Below are 10,183 nucleotides of genomic sequence, written 5' to 3'. Positions count from 1 at the left end.
GGCTGGAAACAGGGTCCCTGGCTCTAGACTGATGGCCGAGGAGACAGCTGGGGCAGAAAGGACGGCAGGCCTGGCAAGTGGGCAGCGGGGGTCTGGCCCTGGCCTTGCACGGATTGATTCTATTTCTTGGGGTTAAGGACTTTGGGGAGGCTCCTCAAGTGCAAAACAAGGGGGTGGGGCCAGCTGCTCACATTTGAACTGTGTAGTGGTGATGGTGGCATGGAATCCACAGGCTGCCTCCCCCTCCTGCTACTTGTCATTAAGGGTGACATTCAACAGAAAGACAGGGCTCAGCCAGGTGAGCATGGCGGGCAAGAGGAAGTTAAGTCCTAAATAGTCTCCAATCCCACAGGATCCTACCTGAATTTCCTGGGCAAAGAAGGCTGGGCTGGACGATAGGAAGCAGAGCCAGGGGCGGGGAAGAGGCACAGGGTGGGGAGGGGTGAGCTCTGTTGCCTGGGCAGGTCCTGCTCCCAGCAAAGACCTGGAGAGGCCCCACTGTCCACAGTAAAGTCCTAACAGCCTCACCTTTGAGGAGATTCAGAATTGGCTTATAGCCTCCAGTCTCTCTGCCTGTCTGGGGCTCCTGGGGCAGGGGCAGCGTCCAGGTGTGTGCTGTTCACTCCTGCCTCCCTGGGTCAAGCACCATGACAGCATGAATGGGTAAATGACAATGACAGCAACAGCCGGAGCAGAGTGTCTGTTCCCTGCCGGGCGCTCTGCCCAGTGCTCCAACTCCTTGGCATCGGGTGTGGAGTAGTGGCTGTGAGTGACACTCGTGTGAACCACGGTCTCCCCGCCGACTGGCTGTGGGACCCCGGCCATGTCATTTAAACTCTCTGTGCCTCAGTTTCAAGAGAATAAGTGTCCTTGCCTCACGTGAGACTGGGAATTCTGTAAGACCACGTGTGTGAGCAGCATAGCGTGGGCCTGGCCTCCAGTCAAAACACAGGCCTGGGATCCTCTCCCTTCTTATCGATAATGGTAATTGAAAATGCACGCTGTTACATGATGCACCTCGAAGATGTCACATTAAGTGAAATCAGCCAGCCACAAATACTGTAAGATTCCTCTTGTGTGAGGTGCCCAGAGAAGTCAAACTCAGAAGCAGCAGAGCGGTGGGGGCCAGGGGGTGGGGGGAGGGCGATGGGGAGTTAGTGTTTAATGGAGACAGAATGTCAATTTGGGAAGAAGAAAAAGTTCTGGAGGCGGATGGTGGGCATGGTCCCACAGCAGCGTAAATATACTTAACCCACTGAACTATACATTTAAAAATGGTAAGATGGCAGATTTTATGTTATGTATATTTCGCCACATTTGAAAAAAATGCAAGCTGTTCATTTCAGCCCAGCTGCTCTGATACTGTCCCCCTGCAGCCCCTCCCCGACCCCGAGGCCTCCATGTCTTGGTGGGTGCCGTCCGCTTCATCGGAAATGTCGCCTTGCTATAAGGCTCATCTCAAATTCTACCTCCTCCCTAGGCGCTGCTACTTCCTGTCACACAGTGTGGCAAGCACTTTCCAAGTTAACGCACTGTTACCCCCATTTCACAGATGGGGAAACTGAGGCTCAGAGAAATAGAGCGCTTCTCCCCGAGTCTCACAGCCAAGGAAAGGAGAAGGCCAGCCTCAGACCCTGGTCTGTCTGATTCCAAGCCAGCACCTGCTCCTTGGTGCCACACGTGCTCTGTGACGTTCTCTCTCCTTCTCTGAAACCCTCGGCCAGAGGGCTGCCCCGCTCCCCTGGTGAGTTTTCCGTGTACCCTCCCCCACAGCCTAGCGTCCCCTCGAGGCACAGACTGAACTCTGAACTCGCTTCTGGGTACTCTGCCTCCCGTAGGGCCTGGGGCAATTACAAATGGCCAGGAGGCTGGGGACGGGGAAGCCATGGTGATGAAGGGGAGCAGGAAATCTTCCCCAGGACCGGGCCTCAGAGGAAGAACCCGGAGGGAGGGGACTCTGGGGGATCAGGGCCCAGCCTCGGGGTCTCCTCACCCAGCCTGGCGAGCAGCTCTGACAAGGCCTTGACATCCTTCTCCAGGGAGGCACGCGATTCCTGGATCTGCCGCTCCATCTCGCTCAGCCTGGCACCCACCTTTGGGGGGTCGAGGCGGGGTGGGAGGAGGTAGAAGGAGGAAGAAGGGAGGAGGGAGGAGGAGGGAGGAAGAGCTGGATGGAGCAGTTCCCCGCTGGCCCCAGTCCAGGAGGAAATGGTGAAGGCCCTGTCACACGCACCTGCTCAGCTTCCTCCAGCTCCCGCCTGCGAGCTCCTGAGGCTAGCACCTGCCGGGAGGCCTGTCTGAGAGTCGCCTGTGTCTGGCTGGAGAGCCGGCTGGCGTGACGGTGCTCCCGCTTCCCCTCCCTCAGCAGGGCCTTGGCGAGCTGTGGGCGGGCGGCAGAGCAGGGGAGAGAGGGTGAACAGAGGATGTCCTCTCGAGATAAAGCGTTCTGTGGCAATCACGCCAACAGATGCGACAGAGCCAGCGAGAGCTGGGGAGGCACACGCCTGTTAGAATGTGGCCCCAATAAGACAAAACAAAACAAAACAAAAAAAACCAGCCTAGAGGTTTAGGGAGTAAGGCCAAACAGACCTAAGTGTGACTCCTGGTTATGTGATTTAAGTTACTGAATCAGCTGGGCCCCTGGGACAGCAATGACATCTATTTCTTGAAGCATCGACAGGGTCACCCACGTGAAGCTCCAGGGCTCAGAGCCCGGGACCCGCTGCACACCAGTAGGTGTGGAGTAGTCACTTTGCATCCAGGGCGGTGGGTCTGCAGGGCCGGCTCTCACATGACAGTTCTCCCACGGGCCCAGAAGGCAGGAACGTCCCTGTCGTCCCATCTGTGTTTCTGACCTTGGCACTGTCCTTGGCCAACAGCTCGGCTTCCTTGGCCTTCTTCGCGGCGCTGGAGGAGACGGATGCCGCATTTCCCAGCATCCTCTCCGCCTGCTTGGTCTTCTTTTTCGAGTCCTCGAGGAGCCTGCCCCGGACGGTGCCTGCCTTCCTCCTCAGCGCAGCCCGGTCCTTGGGCCGAGGAAACTGCAGCTTCATTCCTGCGAACCCAGCCCAGGCTGTGTCAGGAGGACCTGGCTCATGGCTCGAGAGCCTGCCAGATACCTGACCAGCCCCAGACCCTCAGACAACATGAGTGCCGGTTCGAGATGCATGAGCTCTGTTTGTAACCTGCTCAGGCTTATCCGAGGGGGACAAGTGAGACATACTGCCCACTGAATTTAAAGATTCATATTATATTAGGATGCTCATTAAAGTCACAAAACTACCCAGTAGTCAATGCCTGGACCAGTGGTAGGGATGGGAAACCACTGCACACTACATAGCAAAATTCGTTTAGCTCTTTGTTTTTATGTACTACCTGTTTCTAGAGAAGCTTTGAGGCACCTTATAGTGATAGATAAATCAACAGCTGGACCATTAAAATGAAAAACCAAGAGCCACTTATAACGGGGGGATGAGGAAGGGAAGAGAAGTGCCAGAAAATTAGGGTAGTAACATCGCAGGTACTAAATGCCCTATTTACCTCTGAGCTTCCTAGCAGCCAAGACAGAAAGGGAAATACAATTCACATAGGTTGTATATCTAATAAGAAGTAGTTTCCTTCTGGAAAGAAGACCTTTCCCTTTCAGATAAAATTGTAATGGAAATTTATCTTAAAGAATACTGATTATAGCAGAGTCAAGTTTTGAAAAGAATCGAGCCTTCTAATGTTTACGGGCACAACACGACATAATTGCTCTAGGAACATAATCCAGAAATGAGGTCTACTTTGCTTTTTGTGCACAAACTTGGCATTTCTTAAAGTGCACGCTGTGGCGTCCTGATTCCATAGGGTGTCGATAATTGTCAGGGAGAAGTGTCAGTTAAGTTGAAATAAAGTGAACAAGGGTTCTTCACTGCAGGATTTCTCTGGGCCTCAGAGGGTGCTATGAGCACACAGCATTCCCTAAACTTATCTGCACACAAACTCTCTCCTGGCAGAGCAGGCTGCAGGCTAGGGCGCCCCCTGGGGAAGGCCGCTCCCCATTTCGTTCAGCGGATTTTCCTTTCATCGGGAATGCCGAATGAGCACAGGCCAACTGGCGGTAAGAGAGGCGTCTGGGAATGGGGAGAGAACCTGGGGTGAGCGGTTTGAGGGCAGCAGTGTGAGTGAGGTGAACTCCCGTCCAGCACAGGTAAGAACTTCCTTATTCTCGGAACCGTCTAACGACGAGGTGATACCCTGTGAGGTGGTGGGCACCCCATCACTGGACTAAGCAGGCCGAGGGGGGATGGGTCCCCTGCCTGGTGAGGGGGTCGCGGCACATGGTTTTAAGACCCCTTATAATTCTAATGTTCTAAAATCCTGCTATTCCATCATAGAGCACTGAATTTACATTTTCCTAAACGCAGGTCGGAGCTAAGCACATACAGCCACACCTTTCCTGCTGGAATTCCCTGACAGGCGCCCAGGACTTCAGAATGTAGAGGAACCTAGAGAATAGGGGTAATTGCCTAGCTCACCCCAAGGGTCTGGGCCCACGTCTCTTACGGGCCATGGGTGGGGCCAGGGCAGGAGACTACAGAACCAAGGTGACGGCAGAAGCCTGACTTCTGGTCTCAGACCCCGAAGTCATCAGGAGCTCAGGGTGAGCTCCTGCCTTATCCAGCTCATTGGAACAGAGCCAGAAATAAAGGGCAAGGGGGCTTCTCTCTGGAGCAAAAAGGACACCACGGGAGCCCATGGTGCGGGGGACACCGAGGATCGTAACACTGGCTGGCTTCATTCAACTCGGCTCTGAACCAGGGAGAGATATCAATTCCTTTCCTCAGTCTACTCGCCTGCAAAATAGGAGCACTTAGTTTCATTTTCCTAAGGCTTGAAAGAGACCTGGACCAGCACAGATCCGCACCCCCTTCGAAAGGGAAACTGTGTCCCGCCCCGTAGCCCCTGCTGCACGCTGGACCACAGCAGCCATATTTGTAGCATGTAGCGGGACCACCGGCAGAGTGGACTAGGCCAAGAGTAGGCAGCCGATGGCATCAGATTGTTTTCTATGTGGCCTTCGCATAGGGGCTCTGCATATGGTCTGATGGGGGATGGTCACGTGAGCAAGTACCGGTGAGTGGTGTGGGACACGGGGAGAGACAAGCAGCTCCAGGAGATGTCCTGATGGACAGTGTTGTCTGTTCGCTTATGCCCACGTGACTGGACTTCTGTCCCCTGCAGCTAAGCCTGCCCTGGTCGAGGCGAGTCCAGTTGGCTGTCATGGGCAGGTCTGTGCATTGATGAGTCCAGGCCTCAGCAGGGCACACATACATACCTTCCAGGTCAGCCAGCAGAGTCCTGGCTCCCGTGACAGTCACTGAGGCAGCCTGAACTGACGAGGAAGCCTGGGACAGGGCGGCTGTGGCCTCCTGCTGCAGCTGGAGAGAGAAGAGAGAGGCTGGGCAGGTGGCCTGCAGGTGTGCCACCCAGAATCAGGTCAGGTGGTCACCGACCTCACATGTACTAGGTCCCAAAACGTCTCCCAAACTCTGACAACTAACTACGCTGCTTACCAGGATTATACACATGTTAAACGCTGACTATCTCTCCCAAGAAGCTGCCTGTCCTGGAAAAGCTTGAAAGAAAACTGGAACATGATAACTAAAGGCAAGATGGGCGACTGAGAATTTTTCAGAATGCTTCTGTGTCTCAAATAGTGAAGCTATTTATTATACAACTTTTACCATAAAAAATCAGTTTCCTCCTCACCGCCACTCGACAAGACTGTATGGGTGTTTTGGATGAACAGATACACACAATGTGGTTCATCCACGCAGTAGAAGGGATGAATATTGATACATGAGACAATGTGGATGAACCTCAAGACCGTAGCAAGTGAAAGAAGCCAGACGCCAAAGGCCACATGCTGTAGGATTCCATTTATGTAAAATGCCTAGAACAGGTAAACCCACAGACGGAGAAAGCAGGTGGATGATTGCCGGGATCGGGGGGAAGGAAGAATGAGGGATTGCTCAATGGGCATGGGCTTCCCTTCTGGGGTGATGAGTGTTTGGAATGAAACAGAGGTGGAGGCTGCACCACATCGTGAATGTGCTGAATGCCACGGCGTTTCGAAATGGTTCGTTTTGTGTTATGTGAATTTCGGCTCGATAAAAAAAAAAAAATTTAGATTATAATAAATAATGAATCAAATGGGTTTGAAGAGCCACCCAATGCCCCGAGAGCTCTCGTGTCTCAGTCTGACTCTGGACACTTAGCAGATTGGGAGGCAAAGGTGGGCTACCCTGCGGCGGCATTGGCATCACGCGCTGGGCTCTGGCCCCGACTGCCATGGTGCTCAGAGGCCCCTTTCAACTTGGCATCCCTGCTCTGGACAAGGGTGATGAACTGGATCAGCGGGTACCAACCCGGGGGCCAAGGTTTGAACTGTGACACAGCACAGCTCCCCAGTATGCGCCAGGCACGGGGCCCCGCTCTTTGGATGCAAAGCTCACCCACTTCTCACAAACAACCTTACCCTTCATTCCCTGTCTTTACAGGGAAAGTAAGGATGCTATGGGATAGGCTGTCACTGCAGGAGGTGGCAGGATCTGAATAGGTCGGTGGATTAGTTCGCCGTATTCTATCACGCCGATTTCTACATTGCGACACCTGAACCGTGGCTAGGTAAAGCGTTACATACGGGGAATCTGTGTGACGGGTATGTCCGAATTCCTTGTATTCCCTTTGCGACCTTTCTGTCAGCCTAAAATTATTTCCAGATGAAAAGTTCAAAAGCAGTTTCAGAGGTCTTTATACTTTGCCAGGTTGGACGCCACAGGACTGGGCTAAATCCACCCCATAATTCTCCTGGCATTCCCTGGTCATTTAACACTGTCTCCCTTTCTGGGCGGCAAGTGCCAACCTGTGTGGCTCACCACTAAGAGCAGGGCAGGTGCTTGCTAAATACGGGGTGAATGAACTAGTGAAGGAAAGAATGAATGAATGAGTCCCGGCCAATTAGTGAGGGTGGTGGGCGCGGCCCTGGCTGCTGCAGGTGCGCCCGTCCGTCTGTCCAGCCTGCCTCCTTCCACACCTCTACCCTTCCTTCTTCTGCCCTGGCTGACTCTGAGGTTCACTGAAGTTTTGGGGGAGACACTAGAAGGATGGAAGCAACTACAGCTAGTCTTTGCTCCTCCCTCCTCTGAGACCCCAACCCCACACCACCCCTGGGGCAGCCCTAAACTCCTCCAGGTGCCTCTCTTGAAGGACAAGGACCTACCTGCGTGAGGGGCTTTGCCTTGTGCAGCACGGCCTGGGCGGTGGCCTGGAGGGCCCGGGCCACTTCGGTGACCCTGCGCTCTCTGGACGTGACTGTCTTCTCAAGGACCTGCACCTTCAGGTCCAGGCCCTGGGCCTGAGACTTCCGCGGCTGCAAGGAGATGCAGGGCTCAGGCAGGGCGCGGCAGGAAGGTCCGCGGGGCAGGTCACGGGCAGGTGGAGGTGCCCGGGCACGGATGGCAGGGAGAGGGGCTTGTGAACACAGGGACGCAGAAGCGCAAGGGTGCGAGACGCCAGGCTGGGGGGCCTGGCGCTCCCAAGACTCCGATTCTAGCCCCACCAATCTGTAGAAGGGCGGCCTCGTGCAGGTCAGCCGGCCTCCCTGACGTGCATGTCTCTCCCGGGCCCACAGTCCCCAGGCCGAAACCTTGGGTCGGTGTACTCTCCAATTCAGAATGCCTGGGCCTCAGAGAAGCATCACTGGGCAGGCACTGCGTGTTACCTGATACCCTGAGCTACAGTGTCTTGGAGACCGGCGCTCAGGGCCAAACGCGTTGTGACCTGCATATTACTCTTCACATGCCGGGGAAAAGCAAAGACCCCTGTGAGAAGCTTGGGGCCCGTTGGTTCCACTCCTGGTTTGTCCCAAATGCATTTGCATAAACTTTTTTTAAAGTTCAGTTCCTGAATTTGGGATTCCAGGATGACTGATTGATCCAGGTGATGAGTGTAGGGTGGCAGGCACAGAGGGGAGGAGGCTGACACGCATTGAGGGTCACCCTGTACATTACTCACGAAGCCCCTCCTGGCCCCTGTGGACGCAGTCCTAGAGTAACCCAATGGGTGATCTCCATCTGGCAGGTAAGTAACTAGGGTGCAGCAGGGGGAAGGGAAAGTCCTTGACCAAGGTCACAGCCGGAGCAGCAGAGCTGGGATTGATCCCATGTCCATCTGGGGCCACTGCTGTTGCCACCGGTGGGGAAGAGGTCCCACCTCGCTATTATTATTATTGTAATCGACAACAAGGGTCGGCTGAGCCCTGACTGCCGGGCAGGTGCTCTGCCAAGCCCTGGAGATGCATTATCTCATTTTAATCGACAGTTATAGAGTTAAAAATAAGCCGTGGCTCCTGCCTCTGCCCGGGCTGCACTGGTTTTCCAGCTGCCACCTTCTCCCCTGGCCCCACCCTGTGCAGAGAGCCCAAGACAGCCATGCTGACCAGTGCGGAAGAGACAGCCAAGGAGGAGGTCAGGGGCAGAGCCGCATCTGTGCCAGCTTGCTGCACGGCGGCCAGCACCCTCTCAGCTTCGGGCAGCGCCTCTGCCACAGCTGTGCCCAGCGCCTTCTGGGCCACCTGGACCTCCTGGTACCTGAGAGGAGACAGAGGCAGGATGGCCCCCGGAGCAGGGAGCGGGGCCTGTCTTCCCCACCACTGTCCCATGCCTCTCCCCGAGCCCGATTTTTGAAGGCATCTCCCCACTTCCTGGCAGAGCCACCGTCTGCGGGGTCGGTACCCAGCAGCTGGCCTTGGAAACTGGCTGCCACTTTGCTGCTTTTGAATGAATGGAAAGGCAGTAGTTTCTTCAATCACTCAATTCAACCACGCTTTTTGGAAGGGTTCACACTCGGTTTGCACTTGAGAATCACATGTTTTGCAAATGTTTGGCTCCTCTGGATGAAGAGGAAAGTGCCTGGTATTAGGGAAGGGACAGCAGCCCGGGCTGGGGCTCGGCTTGGCTGTGCCCTTGGGTGACCTTGGGCACGTCGCTGTCTAGGAAAACGAAGACTTCTGGGCTGCATGATGGCTCTGGGGCCCTTTAGCCCTGACGTGCTGTAATCGACCAACTAGAACAGCTTTCCTGTCCTGACCAGCTGCCCACATCACCCCATCCAGCTCCCCAGCCCTGGCTCCCTCCTTCACCCCATCTCAGAGAGCCGGTGCCACCCCCATCCCTGGGAATGGGTCATGTGACCTCACCCCAGCCAGGCCAATTGGCTCTGGGCTGGCCGCCTGATCCAAGCTGGGCCAATCAGATTCTCTCATCTAGGAAGTCCACTTGGGGCTCAGTGAGACCTTGGTGGATCTCCATTGACACTTTGACCAAGACGGGTATAAAGGGGCCATTCATGGCAGAGAAACAGAGGCCAAAAAAGAAGCTGGTACCCAAGAGGAGCCGCCCCAGAGACCTGGGGAGGGGCTGTGGGTACTGCCAGAGGCAAGAGGACAACACACTGCTCTGGGCCTCCTTGTTCAGGTCCTTGTCCCTTATTTCCAGAGGCTGAGCTGCACTCCTGGGCATGCGTGGGTTTCTGTAACTTACCTCCAAGCGGGCTCAAGACCCCAGACATCCTGACCTGCCACATTGACCGTCAAGGGAAGGAAGCCAGTTCTGGAACCAGTAGCCTCTGGCAGGCCCCGTTGGCTTCAGGAGGCCAACCCAAGCTCCTACCCACACCTGGGAGGCCTCACCTGTCCTCCAGCTCCCGCTGGGCCTCCAGGGCCACTCTGCCCTCCACCAGACTCCAGAGAAGCGTATAACTGGTGTTGGAGGCAAGCAGAGCCCTCCGAGCAGTGGCCTTGATCTTGGCGGCAGTGTCCTTGTGGCTGTATAAAAATACCCACCAACCATGGCCAGGAGCTCACCAGGAAGGGGACCTGGGCCCCAACCCACAGCCCCATGGCATGGGCCTCCTGCCATCTCTGCCTGATACACAGTGAGGCTGATGGGGAGGGGACCCACAGCCCCATTCCTGTTATATAGTTTATGTCTGTTGTCCTGGCAGAATGATGAATAGGGCCTCTTCTCACTCATAGAATCTCAATCTGGGCAATAAATTATATAGTCACTTTGATAAAAACAGCATAGAAGACTGTGGTCAAGATACCCTGGGTTTGAATCCTGGTTCTGTCACGTCC

The 10,183-nt window shown here is 55.0% G+C and overlaps 1 protein-coding gene across 1 annotated transcript in view; it reads right to left on the bottom strand.

The window, feature by feature from the left end:
• Nucleotides 1-10,183, bottom strand: part of LAMC3 (laminin subunit gamma 3) — a 59,509-nt gene that overhangs the window by 6,792 nt on the left and 42,534 nt on the right. The window contains 7 exon segments of the mRNA XM_039862877.1: nt 1,994-2,093; nt 2,234-2,380; nt 2,856-3,055; nt 5,321-5,423; nt 7,268-7,417; nt 8,486-8,636; nt 9,737-9,871. Coding sequence (XP_039718811.1) covers nt 1,994-2,093; nt 2,234-2,380; nt 2,856-3,055; nt 5,321-5,423; nt 7,268-7,417; nt 8,486-8,636; nt 9,737-9,871 — 986 coding nt within the window.

The sequence above is a fragment of the Pteropus medius genome, unplaced genomic scaffold, assembly GCF_902729225.1.
Source record: "Pteropus medius unplaced genomic scaffold, Ma_sr-lr_union100, whole genome shotgun sequence".
NCBI classification, from domain to species: domain Eukaryota; kingdom Metazoa; phylum Chordata; class Mammalia; order Chiroptera; family Pteropodidae; genus Pteropus; species Pteropus medius.
Note: the sequence above shows the minus strand (reverse complement) of the source record. Positions and strands in the feature narration are given on the sequence as shown.